The 17546-nt window shown below is 45.1% G+C and overlaps 1 protein-coding gene across 5 annotated transcripts in view; it reads left to right on the plus strand.

The window, feature by feature from the left end:
- Positions 1-17546, plus strand: part of CPNE9 (copine family member 9) — a 221794-nt gene that overhangs the window by 21756 nt on the left and 182492 nt on the right. For all 5 annotated transcript variants that reach the window (XM_029601130.1, XM_029601127.1, XM_029601128.1 and 2 more), the window contains exons 2-3: positions 5193-5233; positions 8323-8369. In XM_029601130.1, coding sequence (XP_029456990.1) covers positions 5193-5233; positions 8323-8369 — 88 coding nt within the window. The remainder of the gene's footprint in view (positions 1-5192; positions 5234-8322; positions 8370-17546) is intronic.

The raw sequence follows: 17546 nt of genomic DNA on the forward strand, positions 1-17546 counted from the left end.
AAGGTCTTCTCCCCAAGTGTCATCTAGTGGTACCCAGAACTGGATATTATCTGCAAACATATAGGCCAGCACTCCTAATTCCACAAGCAGATCTGCCAATGGCTTTAAGAAGATGTTAATAGCAAACAAGAAAGGCAAGATCCTTGAGGAACTCCAGTTGATAAAGACATCGACTGGGAAAAGTTATCTGCTACTTGCACTGTTTGTAACTGCCCCATTACAAAAGAGGCAATCCAATTTAAAACTGTCCTGGTTAGAGAAAAATTTGGCAAATTGCTCACATTCATCCACCAAGCTATTATTATCGAGGATGGTAGGTTGCACAGAGGTCTGAGGTAGTTGTCGCATGATATGGAACAGCTCTCTAGGAGAATTCATGGCATCTTGAATCTTTGTTAAATAGTAATCTCCGTTAGCTGATGTAATGGTCAAGACGTAAAATGTAGTTAGCTGAGTCAACTGCTAAGTTAGACTTATGCCACCAGTGCTCAGTAACACGCACTGTGTTTCTTTTCCTTCAGCTGCTTATTGAACTATGGCATGATCCTGAATCTCTGATAAGATGTCACAGTAACCAGAGCAAACCTTAAGTCCAAGATAAGTTTATACTTGTTAAGTACTGAACTTACTAATTATTTATTATTTATAGTACTTGGTCTGTACATAATACAGTAAATCACAAGTCTCTTCTTGATGCGTTTACTCTTTAACCTGGAGTGCTAGGAGGTACAAACTTATCAATGAGCTGCTAGAGAGATGACCACGGTGATAGTCTTTGCATCATCCTTCTCTGTATTGGAATGGGATAACCAAAGTAGACCTAGTAACTTTCCTTTTGCACTCGTGCTGCTTTGGAACACAGGGAAAGAAAATGGGGATATTTTAAGTAAGCACAATAGATTTTGTAACTTCTGTCCCCCACCAGGCTGCTTTGGTCTCTCTTAGTGTTGCACTGGCCCAGACCCTAGTTCTCTCTCTCCCCTTTCCAGAACTCTGACTTCACTGGCTCTTTGGTGCCTATGGCTTCATTTGCTGAAGTGTGAAAACAATGCAGTGATGCTGGCTTTTCATTTTATTGTGACTCTGAATATTGTGTACATGGGGAGCATTGTGGACCCAGTAACTCCATGCTCATTGCCCAAGAGATTTGTCGACTGATTCTCTTTGCCATGGCCTGAGTTGTGAGATTACCAGTTGATCATCTTTTCCTGCAAACAGTATGCAAATGTTTCATTTAATCCACACATAACTTATGCCATTGATTCCCAAACATCTCCTGGAGGTACACCTAACCAGTCAGGTTTTCAGGATAGCCACAATGAATATGCATAGATACTTGCATATCCTGGGTCTCCAATGTATGCAAATCTATCTCATGCATATTTGTTATGGCAATCCTGAAAATCCAATTGGTAAGCCTTCAAGAGAGGGCTGGGAAACATTGAGTCATAACTTGATATTTTGTAATTGCAAATGTAACTGATGCCATGATATTGACTGCAGTTGTATCATTATTTCTGTTTTCTGTAACTAAAGAACAGATTCATCTGTTGCCCCCCATCTATTCCGGTGCATTTTAGTCTCACCCCTCGCATATAATTTTTTTCATTTATTAGGATGTTGGCATCTGTTTCTAGCTTAGGAATACTTTTGTTTGTTGGCGTGCCACTCCTGTGATTCATTAGTGTTAGTATTTCTAAAGCGTCATCAGTGCACACAGTGTACAAATGTAGTGAATGTAGGAAAATGCATGTTAAATTAGAATAGACAAGACAAATAATAAGACAAATACAGAAGGTGGTAGGATACTGTCCTGATAGCTTTTAAATGTATAGAAAACTTTCTCAGATCCTATAAAAAATAGATGATGTGCAGGACATAAAACTCCTTTGTTGCACAATTTTGGTCCCCTTTACTCTCGGAATTCTGTGATTTTTAGTCCTGTCCTTTTCTGGAAGATTTTTAGAAATGCTTATCCTGCTTTTTCTGCATTTGCAAACTTGAGAGAGTTACTAATTATGAGTTTATAATCAAGGCCTTCAAGTTAGAGGCTTGATCCAGCTCAACCCTGCCATGAAACAGCAGTGGGTAAACTTGATTCTCCTAAGTACGCAAAGAAGTCCAGCTGCTAAGAAAAGGTTTGCAAAATAAATACCAGCAGATCTGTATTGCAATTCTCATTCAAAACTCCAGCCAAACATAGGAACCTATCTCCTAAGGGTTTTCTCCCATTTTGTGTCTATGGGAAAACTGCTTAGTAAATAGTGCCCACTGCCCATACATTGTTAACAGAGCTGTGCTTCCAGACAGCCTAAGAAAAGTGTTGCCTTGGACAACGATACCCAGCATATGAGGTTCCATACAACCTGCCAAGGAAGTGGAATCATCTGTCCTTCACTCAGCAAAAATCAGCTCCTATCATCAGAATACATTATTCTATATAAAGATAAAGGAATATTCTTCCACCAGTGCAGGTTGAATGCCAGACTTCCCAAACCAATCCTGAGGACCCCCACAGTCTGTCAGGTTTTCAGGATCTCCACAATGAATACTAGAGATGTGAATCGTGTGATCGATCGTCTTAACGATCGATTTCAGCTGGGGGGGGGGGGGGAGGGAATCGGATCGTCGCGGTTTTGTTTTTGTAAATATCGTGTAAATCGTAAATCGGGGGAGGGCGGGAAAACCGGCACACTAAAACATCCCTAAAACCCACTCCGACCCTTTAAAATAAATCCCCCACCCTCCCGAACCCCCCCAAAATGCCTTAAATTACCTGGGGTCCAGAGCAGGGGTCCCGGTGTGATCTTTTACTCTCGGGCCTGCGGTGCGTTGTAGAAATGGCGCCGGTGCTACCTTTGCCCTGTCATATGACAGGGCAAAGGTAGCGCCCGCGCCATTTTGTTTTTTGTCCCCCGACGTCAGGAGCGTAGGAGATCGCTCCCGGACCCCCGCTGGACCCCCAGGGACTTTTGGCCAGCTTGGGGGGGCGTCCTTACCCCCACAAGACTTGCCAAAAGTCCAGCGGGGATCCGGGAGCGACCTCCTGCACTCGAATCGTTTTGCCGTATGGCCGGCGCCATTTTGCGCAAAATGGCGCCGGCCGTACGGCAACACGATTCGACTGCAGGAGGTCGTTCCAGGACCCCCGCTGGACCCCCAGGGACTTTTGGCCAGCTTGGGGGGGCCTCCTTACCCCCACAAGACTTGTCAAAAGTCCAGCGGGGGTCCGGGAGCGACCTCCTGCACTCGAATCGTTTTGCCGTACGGCCGGCGCTATTTTGTGCAAAATGGCGCCGGCCGTACGGCAACACGATTCGACTGCAGGAGGTCGTTCCGGACACCCGCTGGACTTTTGACAAGTCTTGTGGGGGTCAGGAGGCCCCCCCAAGCTGGCCAAAAGTCCCTGGGGGTCCAGCGGGGGTCCGGGAGCGATCTCCTACGCTCCTGACGTCGTTTTGCCGTACAAAATGGTGCCGGCCATACATATGGCCGGCGCCATTTTGTACGGCAAAACGATTCGAGTGCAGGAGGTCGCTCCCGGACCCTCGCTGGACTTTTGGCAAGTCTTGTGGGGGTCAGGAGGCCCCCCCAAGCTGGCCAAAAGTCCCTGGGGGTCCAGCGGGGGTCCGGGAGCGATCTCCTACGCTCCTGACGTCGGGGGACAAAAAACAAAATGGCGCCGGCGCTACCTTTGACCTGTCAGGGCAAAGGTAGCGCCGGCGCCATTTCTACAACGCACCGCAGGCCCGAGAGTAAAAGATCACACCGGGACCCCCGCTCTGGACCCCAGGTAATTTAAGGCATTTTGGGGGGGTTCGGGAGGGTGGGGGATTTATTTTAAAGGGTCGGGGTGGGTTTTAGGGTTGTTTTAGTGTGCCAGTTTTTCCGCCCTCCCCCTTCCCCTCCCCCTTCCCCCGATTTACGATTTTTGACGATAAATCGGGGGAATTCCTATTGTATCGCGCTTCTAACGATTTTTGACGATTTAAAATATATCGGACGATATTTTAAATCGTCAAAAAACGATTCACATCCCTAATGAATACACATATATTAGAATTCCAGTATATGCAGATCTTTCCCATTCATATCTATTGTGGATATCCTGAAAGCCCTTCTGGCTGGGGGGTCCTTGGGACCTGTACCCTCTGCTGCTGGAAAGCTCTGCCTCGGTCTTTAAACAGGAGAATGTATGCTGACAGGAGTTGGTCTGCACTATGTTTCACTGTGTCTAAGGTTATTCCTTTCAAAAGGTAGGCTTGTGTTTTAATCTGCCCTTTGCCTCTGTTACTCCTCTGTGCTTTTTCTCGGGAGCTGTGACTCTGAGATCACCACCATAATAGTGACTTTTTTTCTAGATGTTCTTTTAGATTGCCTGTGTACATGCCTTAATGTGTCTTCCCTCCAGTGCTTTTCTGAGCCACCTACTGTAATTTGAAGGCAAGATTCCCCTTGTTGCACTTCATTTCAAAGCCCAAGAATGCTTGGAGTTTCTTGTGTCTTCTGTGAACTAACTTTCGCTGTGTGGAGTTTCACCCCAAACTGTGAAAGCTAGTTCAGCGGATTGTGTAAAAGAAAGCAGTCACTCGGTGTACCCGAGTACTGTCACATGCAGCAAGTGGTGCTATCTCTTCCTCTATCACTTAATAATTGTACTGCTTGGTCAGAGGAAAGAAATCAAGCCACTTCCTGCAGTTCCTCTGAATCCCTGGAAGGCATCATTGTGCCTTTACATGGAGCCGGATCTGATTGGTTGACATGGTGTGTTTGTGATGGCATTTTGTGACCTAATCCACTTTGAAGTGCCTGAAAAGCAGAAGCTAAATAAATAAAGCATAACCAGAATGTACCAATCAAATTCAGTGAGTATGAGCTAGTTTTGAGGCTATCTTGCTTCCAGAGAGTCAGAGAAATTCAGCTGCTTCAAAGATAATTTAATATTCCAAGTTTTTAATTATTACTGCTTGCCATGTAATAATTTTTAAAATACTGCCCAGAACACAGAAGGAACATTTTTTCTAATATTGCCAAAAAGTTTGTTGGTGAATGCTTTTTACTTAAATTGATGATATTGTCTTTCCTTTGTAATTCCTTTTTCTCCTATTCTGTAATCTTGTGTTTTCATTTTTTCCTTCTTTCTAACTTCTCTCTCTCTATATATATTTTCCTATCTATCCTGTTGATTTTAGGAATCTTCTGGACATGGACACTTTTTCAAAATCTGACCCTGGTATGTGTCATTTATTTTGAAGATATGAAAAAAAAATGTCCAAACTCAGAGAGAGAGAGGAAGGCGATGCATAAAGAGATTTATTATTTAGTTGTCTTAAAATCCTTTGATTCAGACATCCCCTCCCCCCCCCCCTTATTATCTGCAATTTGCTTTACTGTTTAACTGCCTTCCAAACCCCTCACTTCTTACATCTTATTTCAATGAAAGATCGAGGAGGGCATCCATCAAGGCCTATGGCAATCCCTTCCCTAGAGGCATAGGAGGTTTTCCAGGAGCTAGATTTCCATATTAGTTTCTCTGGGGCCCCAAGGAAACAAACTTAGGGGGTTATTTTCTAAGGCTATCGCACGCGACAAGGGACTTTTTCGTGTGCGATAGCTTGCTGGGGGCGGAGTTGGGGTGGAGTCAGGAGGAGGCGGACACGGCGCTATCTTCGCTGGAGGTGATAAGGTAAGACACGTTATCGCCGCCAGTAGCGCGCCCAATAGCACCACCTTTCACGGCGGTGCTATTGGGTGCAAAAGCCGGCAGCGATAACACTGTGGTGGTGCGTTGGCTGCTGGCTTTCGCAGGCCCGCCCCCCCCCCCCCATTGCCGCCAGGATTCACCATTCTCTGCGAGAATGGAAAATCCCTGCCTTAGTCTTGTAGTTTCACATTAAGAAACAATATTTCAGTCCACATCTTGTGCAAGGACCACATATCTGATCTATAGCATAACTGCTGCAATACTACAGCATGAACACAGTATCCTTTGATCTATACACTAACATAAATAAAATCAGTGAAAACAGAAAAGAAGTAGAGGGTTGCTCGTATGCATTTGAAGCACTGAAAAAGAAAATCTTTGCTAATATTTACACTTGGGACCTTGCTCATAGCAGATGAGTTGGAAGTCAATCAATTTGTTATTATGACTGCTATAGTAAATAATTATCATGGGGGAAGCAAAAACGTCAGTGTGTGATAATCAACATATGCTGTCAAGGAGCTTAGTGTAGCGATGGGTTATTGCCTCGGATGTAGGTTTGCTCTCAGGTGTTTCCAAAGACTCTGTACCACACGAGCGTCTGAACAAAGAGATTGTGACCTGCTTAAGATTACACACTCACAGGCTGATGCAGAAAGGTGTGTTCATTCGAATGCACCAGGTTACTTGCTCTTGATTTTTGAATGCTCATTTTGTGAGCCTAAACCTTACCGCCGAGACAGCAAGGAGTTTTAGGGTCACAAAATGAGCACTGAAAATTGTGCGGTCAGCTTAGCCCCCTCGCGTGGAGATTCCCTGCTAATGGGGGTGTTATGAATGCCCTCCCAATGCAGAGAGGGGTGCTGGCTGAACACACATTTTTTTAATGCTGGAAACTTTATACCTGAGTCAGAGGTGGTGCAAAGTTTCCAGCGGGGCTGTACAAGCACATAAAAATTTTAAAAATTCTTTCCAGCTCCTCCATCACTTAGCCAGCTATTTGGCTATGGTTAGCTGCCACCACTTTGCTGGATAACTCGGCACTTATCCAGCTATCTGGCACAGTTCACTGCTACTTAGCTGGATAAGTACTAGTCTAGTTTTTTTTTCAACATTTTTGTGAGCGACATAATGGAAAGATTTTTGGGAAAGGATTATCTTTTTGCTGATGATAGCAAAATTTGTAACAGGGTGGACAGCCAGGAAGTTGTGGAAAACATGAAGATGGATCTAGTGAAGTTCGAGGAATGGTCTAAAGTCTGGCAGCTAAGATTTAATGCTAGAAAATGCAGAGTAATGCATTTAGGATGCAAAAACCCAAGGGAAATGTACAGTATTGGAGGTGAAATTCTTCTAAGCACAAAGAGCGGGATCTGGGGGTGATTGTATCTGATGATTTTAAGGTGGCCAAACAGGTGGATTAAGTGACAGTCAAAGCCAAAAAGATGCTTGGCTGCATAGGGAGAGGAATGGTCAGCAGAAAAAGGGAGGTGATACTGTCCCTATAAAGGTCCCTGATGAGACCTCACTTAGAATCCTGTGTACAATTCTGGAGACCGCACCTTCAAAAGGATAGAAACAGGATGGAGTCGGTCCTGAAGGTGGCTACTAAAATGGTCAACGGTCTTCTTCATTCTAAAGCATATGGGGATAGATTAAAAGAGCTAAACATGTACACCCTAGAGGAAAGGCGAAATAAGGGAGATATGATAGAGACATTCAAATCTCTCAAAGGTTTCTGTGCACAGGAGGTGAGTCTCTTTCAACAGAAAGGAGGCTCTAGGATGAGGGAGTCATTCGATGAGATTGAAAGGAGGTAGACTCAGCAGTAATCCTAGGAAATATTTCTTTATAGAGAGGGTGGTAGATGCATGGAACGACTTCCCAGTGGAGGTGGTAGAAACAAAAACAGTTTCTGAATTCAGGAAAGCATGGGATAAACACAGGGGCTCTCTAAGGGAGGGATGGGAATTATAATGCTAAATTAATTGAACGGCTGGGCAGACTAGCTGGGCCATCATGCTTCTATGTTTCTATTGTATTCTTATGGCTCAACTATCTGTTCCAGAAATCTCTGTGTCCTAAACTATGTATCCATGGAAAAGCTCTCCAACCAGCGTGGGGATAATCACTTGTCCTACTGAGTCTGCCAAGTCACAGCAATCAGCACTAAAGCTTTTGTTCTTAAGACAAAACTAAGACTCTGACATTATTTTGATTATACCAAAGTGCTAGAAAATCCTGAGCCAGTGGGAGCCAGTCTGGCCTGCTTCCTATGAAGCAGCAGCTTAGAAGTACAGGCTTCAGGTATCTGAAGCCAAATCTAAGACAGCAGATAAAACACATTGCACTCCAGGCTCAGTAGAAACAGAGACAGAAATGGGATACATCATAATAAACAGGAATTCAGAACACCCAAGGGTGTGTGTGTGTGTGTGTGTGTGAGGTGTTTCTAGCACAAAATTAAATTTGAGAATTCTTGTATGTGTATACATCATTGTCTATGTGAATGGCCCTTTGCACCTATGTGTTGGCGTGTGCTGTTATGCATATTTGTCTCTCCTACCATGAAGATGGTCAGTACTAAACCCATGTCTTTTTTTTTTTCTTCTATGCAGTGGTAGTTCTGTTTGCTCAGGGAATTGCCAACAAGGAGTGGAGTGAGGTAAGTGACCTGGTGATGTGCCTTTACAATTCAATGTGGCTAACACAAAATTCAGACTTTTTAAATAAAGGTTTCTTAGCGATTAAAAACTATGCTTTTATTCTAAAAATATGTATATATATGAGGTCACATTTCCACCAATGTTCAGGGAACAATAAACAACATAATTATACAATACAATAAATTATGCATTTGTGGAGTTCTTTTAATGTCATGCACAGCTCATTTTAATAAGAGATGTGAGCAATAGAAAGAGACCGTATTGCTCTGAGGCTCATTGGGTTTTTCTATGGAAAAGCTTTTGACAAGCCAGATTGTGCAACCTGTGGTGAAATTTAGTTGTAATGCCAAGGGTAGCATCTCTGCACCTCCTAAAAAGCATTATTACTATTCACAAAGGTGAGCAGAACCTCACTTAACAAGGTGGTACTAGCACCATATTTGGTTGAATACTAGATCAGAGAGAAGAGAGGCCAGTGTATTTGCGCAGTACTGATTAAGGAGGAGTATTCCCTAATATTGTGCTGATGTATTGGTTCAGTATAGGTTCAGATGGGAGAGTGCCCATAAGTTACTAAGGGGCCCTTTTTGCGTGCGATAGCTTGCTAGGGGCGGAGTCGGGGCGGCGAGGGGAGGAGTCGGGGCGGACTCCGCGATGTCTTCGCTGGCGGCGATAAGGTAAGCCACATTATTGTCGCCAGTAGTGCACCCAATGGCACCACCTTTCACGGTGGCGCTATTGGGTGCGAAGGCCGGCAGCGATAACACCACGGTGGTACGAAGGCTGCCGGCTTTGCAGGCCCGCCCCCCATTTTTGCTGGATTCACAATTCTGCGATAGAATGGTGAATCCAGGCCTAAGTTCTTAACTCCACTTCCTGCAGCTCCTACTTTCCCATGGGAGTCTCTTCTCTGGGTGCTGACTAGGCTCATATCTAATTAGCTCTGAGATCCCCCTGCACACCATAATTTATTTTTGACTGTATAGCACTAGCAAATGGAACAGTATCATGCTGCACTTTGTCCCATTTTACAACTTACACCCCTGGATCATGTCCAGGGAAAGTGTCAGTAAAGCACAGACTCCAAGCTCCCAGTGTTGCAACTTGCAGGCTTGTCCATTTTGTAGAGGTGAATGCTGAATCAGCTCCTCCCTGGGGAAAGCTCGGCTTGCATTCAGTGCCACAGAGTTCTGGAGTATTGTCTGCATCTGCATAGAGGTAACTGGTATCTCAATGCTTTTTGTGTCTGAGGTTTTGCGGTATAGGGTTGTTTGTTATGTTTTTATTTTTTTTAACAAAGATAATTAGTTTTTCAGTGCTCTGCAGTGCTGTCTGCTTCTGGGCACTGTAGGAAAGGCAGGCGTTCAGACGACTCCGGGAGGCTTCAGATGATGGTGCCAAAAAGCTGCACAGGAGAATCACAAACCGTGTTCAGCCAGCTCACGCTGTGTCATGAGTGACAGTGAGCCCAGATCCAGCTCTTTTAACAGCTCTGCTCTCAAAGAGTTCTGGGATTTCTCCTGTTTTGTGACTGTAAATACAGAATAGCATGGTTTAGGTTAAATTTAAAAGGAGGTGAAACTTCATGGGAAAGAGTGGCGTGAAGGAGCTGAAGAGACAAAATGAGATATCGTTTGCATGTACAAGACAATCTGTTCTCAGTTACAATGGCCAAAACAATTTAAATGTTTTTAATTCCCTGACTTTCCCCTTCAGCTCTTTCTCCTCTTACTTCCAACAAGCATCCTAGGCTGGTTTTTGAACTCTAGGGCTGGCCCTCATTTGCTTAGTAACATTTGTTGCTGGAGGATGTGTAGTCACTGTGCAACTAGCATTGTGGGCTTTGGACAAGCTCCTAGAAATAAAGTATAGCAAAGATTATTAACCAGGTGATTCTGGGAACCTCATTGCTTGTCACTGGGAGGGAACAACAAGTAACTGGATCTATACTTTGAGATGGGCCATTGTCAGAGATAGGGTGCTGAGCTCGATGGTCCTACGGTCTATCCCGGCAAGGCAGTCCTACTTTCTTAAATGTTTTTAAGAAGCTATCCTCTAAACAGGATACTGGGACATAATGGGTTAATGTTCATCTGTTTTCCCACACAGCCACTGAGTTCCTTTTGTTTTCTCTTTCTTGGTTTATTTCTTCATTTTCATTCTCATTTTATTATGCCACCTCAGAATGTAAAAACCTGATACTTGGTTCTTGGGCACATTTTCTGAAAATCCAGAAACCAGTGGCACCTTACTAGTCAGGTGTCAAGAAGCCACTGAATATCTGAGCTGCACATGGCCAGAGCATGCATGAAACCTCCCTATAGCAAGTCTTTCATGTTCCGCTTATCACTTCTGTAGCACTAGGAGACACATACAGCACTGGTTTGTGGTGCTGTCCATTCAAGACGCACAGGAAGGACAAATGCAAGACATCAGGAACGGTGGTTATTAGAGAAAACATGATTAAAAGCAACAAGGCTAGGAACATTTTAAAAGCTGCAGCTTTAACTAACTGACAAGCTTTTCCTCCAAGAAATCTCCTGCCCATACTGGAAATAAACTATAGTACATATGCAGTGCAATGTACAAAACTGGAAGCTGCAAATTCTTAAGCAAGTGTTAACAGTCTGTGAGCATCTCCAGGGATTTTTCCTGTAGTCCCCGGTGGGTGCTCATAGACTGACTGCGGGGATGAATCTACAGCAGGTTTGTGCTCTGCACTGGGTTACCAGAAAACCTAGATGTTCGGTCTCTCATATTCTCCCTTAACCGTGTCCTTCTTCTGCTCCTGCCCTGCAGAAATGCTTGTCCAGCTGTGCCCTTTTGCAGGTCTGCTTTCACCCTATCACATGAGTCAAAGTACCTGATTCATTAAGGGATAGATTTTAAAAGGTTGGGCATGGGCGTACATGTGCGCGTGTACACATGGACGCCCGATTTTATAACTTGCACGCGCAGGTGCGCGCAAGTTATAAAATCAGAGGTTGGCGCAAGCAAGGGGGTGCACAATTGTGCACCTTGCACGTGCCGAGCCACGCTGCCTTCCCCTGTTCCCCCTAACTTGATCTTCCCACCCCTTCCCCTAATCTTTCCTCCCTAGCCCTACTCTAAACCCCCCCCCCCCAAATTTTTGTTTTACCTTTTCCGCCTGCCTCTGGGCAGGCGAAAGTTGCGCACACCGGTCGACTGCTGGCGCACAATCCCCAGCACAGTTACTAAATATGGCCCCTGTGCCGGGAGCCTGATCCCGCCCACGCCATGCCCCCTCCCCGCCCCTTCCCGCCCCTTTTTGCAAGCCTTGGGACTTACATGCGTCCTGGGGCTTTATGTGCGACGCCGGGCCTTTTTAAAATATGCATGTAACCCTTTTAAAATCCAGTCCTAAAGGTTTTTCCCATAGACACAAAATGGGAGAAAAGCCTTAATGAATCTGGCCCAAAGTTCAGTGTTTGGCAACTGTGCACACCCTGTGGCCAGACGTGGCACCCATAGTGAGTGAACTTACGGTCAGAAGCAGCTGCTCAGAGCAGTGTCTGAAGCTCTGACCTGACCTTCCTCTTTCCGAGCCCCGTGACCATTTTCAGCCTTCATCCCCACAGAGGCTCAACACAATTCCTTAAAATTAGGGGAGGGAGGAAATACTTAGCTACTAACCAGATTGTTGAGATGAATCTAATATCAATTGGTTTATCTGAATATGTTTTAATCCAAAAAGAAAATTCAAGTTATGGGATAGCAAAGTGGCTGAACACAGATATGCATCTTGTTTTGTGCTATAGCTGCTTGTCGCTTCTATGTACCTCACGATGTCACATCAAAGTGGACATAGTTTAGGTACTGTACCAAGGCAAATCAATTTGGCTCACAATATCCCGAGGTAAATCATGGGAACTGCGAAAGCATCTGTGTGGTGGCTAGCCGAGGTGCTGAAAAGATCCACAGAGAATTTCTTCACCAGTCTGTTCAGGTCACTTTAATCCTGTGGGCCACACGCAGACTTCGTGAGTCAGGCAGCGAGCAATTAATATCTTGTGCATGGCAATTTTCAGAGCCAATAAAATAAAGAACACCACATCCCCACCTCCCCTTCACGCCCCCAAAAGCACACTTTCAGAACCGATTTTAATGAAACAGGGATGAAAGTCAGAGGCTGGGAATTACCCTGGATCATTTCATGCAATTTCCCAATTCCATGAATCGGAGAAAGGAGATACAGCAGCCTTCCCCCGCATGTAATCCAGCCAGGATGCTTTATGACAAATTAAATCAGTTCGGCCCCATATGTCCCTCCCCCTACCCGATTCAGCCCATAATGGTCTCTGCTATTGCTAAACTGCTGTTGCCTTTAATCCCTTGTGCACTTGGATTAAAGGCACCCAAAGTGGGTTAAATTAAAACAGAAATTCCCAGGATGCTCCATAGTGGCATGACATCATGACTTGCAGGCTGTTGTCAGTCGGGGTTATAGCAAGACAAGCCAGAGCAGAATCACTTTTCTCTTGTGCTAGAGATAGGAAAACCTGGAGCTGATAATTCTTAATCTCCACCTTCCCCGTCCTCTGTCCCATGAAACAAGATGGCTGACTGGCCTCAATATGAACCCCAAACCCATTCTGCCATTGCTGGGCTCTGCAAAGCCCATCAGGATCTCTGTTATCCACAGTTAGAATTTGAGAAAATAAAAGAATAAGTGTCTTGCATGGTTTCTTAGGACCAATATCATATTAGGCAAATCAAAATGGCCTGGGAACATACAGAACCTAGAAAAATGACAAGATATCCATGAGTGGACAAATGTCTCAGTTCATGCAGCTGGATTTGGGGAAATGATGTTGAAGATGATTAAAAAGTCCCTTTGCTTTCCTTCTTACTCCTTCCCCTCCCTGCCTGTATGTGTGTGTAGGGGGAAAGTATTAGCATTCTTCAGTAATAAATAATAATAATAATTTGGATTCATGAAGCATATGTCATTCAAACAGTATTCCCGTGCACTTTACAATTTAACACTTCAAGCACACGCATATGGTAAATAGACTGGTAGAACACTCCTGGCACCAGGTCTATTTCTAACGTGGGGAGAGGGGCATAAATAATGTATCATTATTATTCCCTACCAGTCATTATTCCCTACCAGTCATGAGTATAAAGTGGTGCCTTGGCCAACATCATATCATGGCTTTGGTAGTAGGGATTTAAATCTGCATGCCAGGAGGGCTCCCACCTCACTTCGATACTCTACCCAAATGACCACAGCTCCTTCCATTGTATTGTCTGCATGCTTTCTGGATCTGGTGCTCAGAATCTGAAATGAAAATATTTCCTTAAACTAATTCTACCACCACCACCTCCAAAAACAGTTTAGGTATTTAGGTATTTCTGCCTTCGAACACCCTTCTACTAGGAATCTTTTGACTGCTCCATAACCTTTGCTCAAGGGACATGTCAGCTTCTTAGTTAGGAGCCTTAGAACTCTTTGGAGTGAATTTTCAAAAGCATACATGGGGATATAGCCTTTTTCGAAAATTGCCCCAGGAGGTGTATGCATAAAAGTATGCACAGTACCAGTTTCACACATACTTTTACGTGTACCTGAAAGAGACATTCTCAGGGCAGAGTTAGAGCAGGGAAAGCATTTATGTATGCACTTTCTAAAATCAAAAGTATGCATGTAAATATGTGCATGACAGAGCCTTAGCAAAACTATGGCCAATATGGTCTTGGCCATAGGCACAACTACTCAAAGGGTGCCATAGTGCAGCTGCTGCAGAAGGAGCACTCTTCTGTGATAGTGAATGCCTCATTCCCACCCCCTCTAAGGCAGGTGCTGCTTTTGGAACAGGAGCAGTGCAGCCCTGCCAGAAGAAGCAGCATGACCATCGGGGGCCTCGAGAGGAGAAGCAACATGCAATGTGGTCCGCCGCAAGAAGCAGAAGTGCTTCAGGAACGGGAGCAGCGTGGCCCCACTGGAAGAAGCAGCGCGGCCGGTGGGGCCTCGGGAGAAGAAGCAGGGCAGCTTCCATTGCCGAAAGGAGCAGGAGGCCAGAACAGGGTTGGCCCCCATGGCCCAAAGGAAGAGTTACCCTTTGGCTAGGGGACTGAAGGAGGAGACACATGCTGCTGCTGCTGCTGCTGCTGCTATTTCTGCTTGGAAAGAAGGGAAAAAATGACTGAGAGGGATTATATGTGAAAGAGAGAGAGAGAGTGTGTGTGTGTTTTGCGTTTGGCAATCTACGGGCTCCTCCTGTGATCCGCACTGATCCCCTCAGGTTGGGCTTCCCCCTTTGCTCCCCAAGGCTGCCAAACTGCCCTTCCTTCCAGCATGGGGGGGGGGGGGGGGACGACACACACACTGTGCTTCGACGTGGCAGGACGCTGCCAACAGCACCAAGCCCTGCACCTTCTATGGCGCACACACGCCCGAGCTCATTACTTTTAATGGGGCCTGCGGTGGGAAAAGCCAGGAAGCGCCTCCGGATAACATCACTTCTCCTGGCCTACATAAGGCCTCGGCAGATGCTCCACCAGTGCCTCGGCCACAGGTCTCCCTACAGCTTCATAGTGTAAGTTGCTTCGGCTTCTTTATCCTCAATTCCAGTTCCTGCTTTTGTCTTTGGTTCCTGTGGTCCTTGTCTACATTTCCAGTTCTTGTGGTTCCTCTTCTGATCACCAGTCCCAGTGTCTGTGTCTTCAGGTCTTCGCTTCCTCTTTGTGTCCTCGCTTTCCTGCCCTGGTTATCCATCCCGCCTTATCCTTCAGACAGATACCCGGTATTGACCATTGCCTGCTTCTCAGACCTCTCAGAACACTGGCTGCCAATGACCATTGCCTGCTTCTCGCACCTTTCTGAAAGTCGCCTGTCAGTGACCATTGCCTGCTTCTTGGACTTTCCTTAATGTCGCCTGCCACTGACAACAATTGCCTGCTACTTGGACCTCACTGAAGACTGCCTGTCACTGACCACTCCCTGTCCCTTGTATCTTCCTGAACGCCGCCTGCCTCTGACTTCAGCCTGTTTCGGCTCACCTGTACCACATCCGCTCCAGCCCAGTGACCTCAATGGACTTTCCAATCATCAGCAGAGGCCTAGCACTCAAAGGCTGAACCTGAGGGGAACGTGGGCTGCTAAAGGCGAAGCTCCAGCTGGACCTCTGCCTCGTTCGACTCTGCCTGCTGACGGTGATGTCCTGCAGGGCTCCTCATTGAGGGTTGCACCAACTCCACCTCAGTCTAAGGGTCCCCGAGCCCAGCGTGTATGTGTATGTGTGAGAGAGAGCATGTATGTGTGAGTGAAAGTAAGCATGCGTGTGAGCGTGCACATGAAAGAGAAAGTTTGTGTACAATAAATCTCCCTGCTAATCCACAACAATCTTAGGGTGACTGGAATCAAAGGTTTCCGAGTATAGAGAGTGACACATTTTTTTAATGAACTTTTTTAAATAATTAGATGTTATATTCATCAGCTGTTTTGAAATACTTATTCTTTGTATTGGTATGGTTTTATTATTAATGATTTATATTTTTTGTCTGTACTGTTTGATGTTTTCTGAGCAATAGCAATGTTTCTGTTTTCCATTGTTCACTGCATACAGAGTATGGCTTGTTGTGGTTTCCAGTTCAGTTTCTGTCTATACATTTCTATTTATACTTTATAGTCTCTTTATACTGTATTTGGTGAGGGTCTGTCTCTGTTCTCATTGTGTAACTGAAGTGAGATATTCTGTTAGTCTATAGTTCCTGTGTAAGGATTTATAGCAGCTTGGCTTATTCTGTTTTCCTAATAGGAAGGTGTATTGGTGATTTTGGTGCCTGGTGTCACAATTTTGGGACAAGGTCACACTTGTGTCTACTTATAGATTCTAATAGTAATACTGTTATATTTTAAATTAAAAAAATTTTAACAGACCCTTCCAGCTCAACTTTTTCAAGCTCAAAGCACACCTATATTAAAACAAATATAGCTCTGAGCCACCATGGAGCAGGCAATGCAGACATGAAAAGGACTTGTATGACCAAAAGAAGATCCAGGGAAGACAGAAAGCCTCACCAATCTCTCTTCCAAATTTTAAGAGAGGAGGCAGAGACACACATTAACCCATCACAGTAGACCAGCTCCTTCTATATACAAGTGCAGGTGAAAGGAGCTGTGGGGGTGGTGTGGGCAGCCAGCTCAGTTACCTCAGCTGCCAGATGTGGCTGTAAGAGCTCCTCCACTGCTGTTACTTCCAGCATTCATAGTGACTGACATCCAGTGCTCATTCAATGTGCACTCTAAGAGCTCCTCCACTGCTGTTACTTCCAGCATTCATAGTGACTGACATCCAGTGCTCATTCAATGTGCACTCTAAGAGCTCCTCCACTGCTGTTACTTCCAGCATTCATAGTGACTGACATCCAGTGCTCATTCAATGTGCACTCTAAGAGCTCCTCCACTGCTGTTACTTCCAGCATTCATAGTGACTGACATCCAGTGCTCATTCAATGTGCACTCTAAGAGCTCCTCCACTGCTGTTACTTCCAGCATTCATAGTGACTGACATCCAGTGCTCATTCAATGTGCACTCTAAGAGCTCCTCCACTGCTGTTACTTCCAGCATTCATAGTGACTGACATCCAGTGCTCAATGTGTGCTCTCCCCATCTCACTCAACTTGGTGATAGGACAGAGGCTAGAAAGGAAGAGGCACTGTGTGCGACATGTGTGCCACACAAAGCGAGGCCCAGCTACAGTGTCTGTGACCTGCATGCTTCCTGGTCATTCCTACACTCTGGAGCTCATGCTGTAGCTAGGAAGGAGAGGCATGCTTGACTATATATGTTCTCAGAAAGGAGCTCCTGCACAATTAAGAGACACTGCTACTGCTAGTAGTGACCCTTTTTGCTGCAAGATCCTGAGTATTAGGCAGTGCTGACTATTCCATAGCAAACCTGATCAGGTATGATGGCACACTGGTTGCGACATCATCTTGAGTATTGTGTTCAATTCTGGTCACCACATCTCAAGAAAGATATAGCAGTATTAGAAAAGGTACAGAGAAGGGCGACCAAGATGATAAAGTGGATGGAACAATTCCCCTATGCAGAAAGGCTTAAAAGTTTAGGACTCTTCAGCTTGGAGAAGAGATGACTGAGGGGAGATGTGATAGAGGTCTATAAAATGAGTGGAATGGAATGAGTAAA

This window comes from Rhinatrema bivittatum, chromosome 4 (assembly GCF_901001135.1).
Source record: "Rhinatrema bivittatum chromosome 4, aRhiBiv1.1, whole genome shotgun sequence".
Lineage (NCBI taxonomy): Eukaryota > Metazoa > Chordata > Amphibia > Gymnophiona > Rhinatrematidae > Rhinatrema > Rhinatrema bivittatum.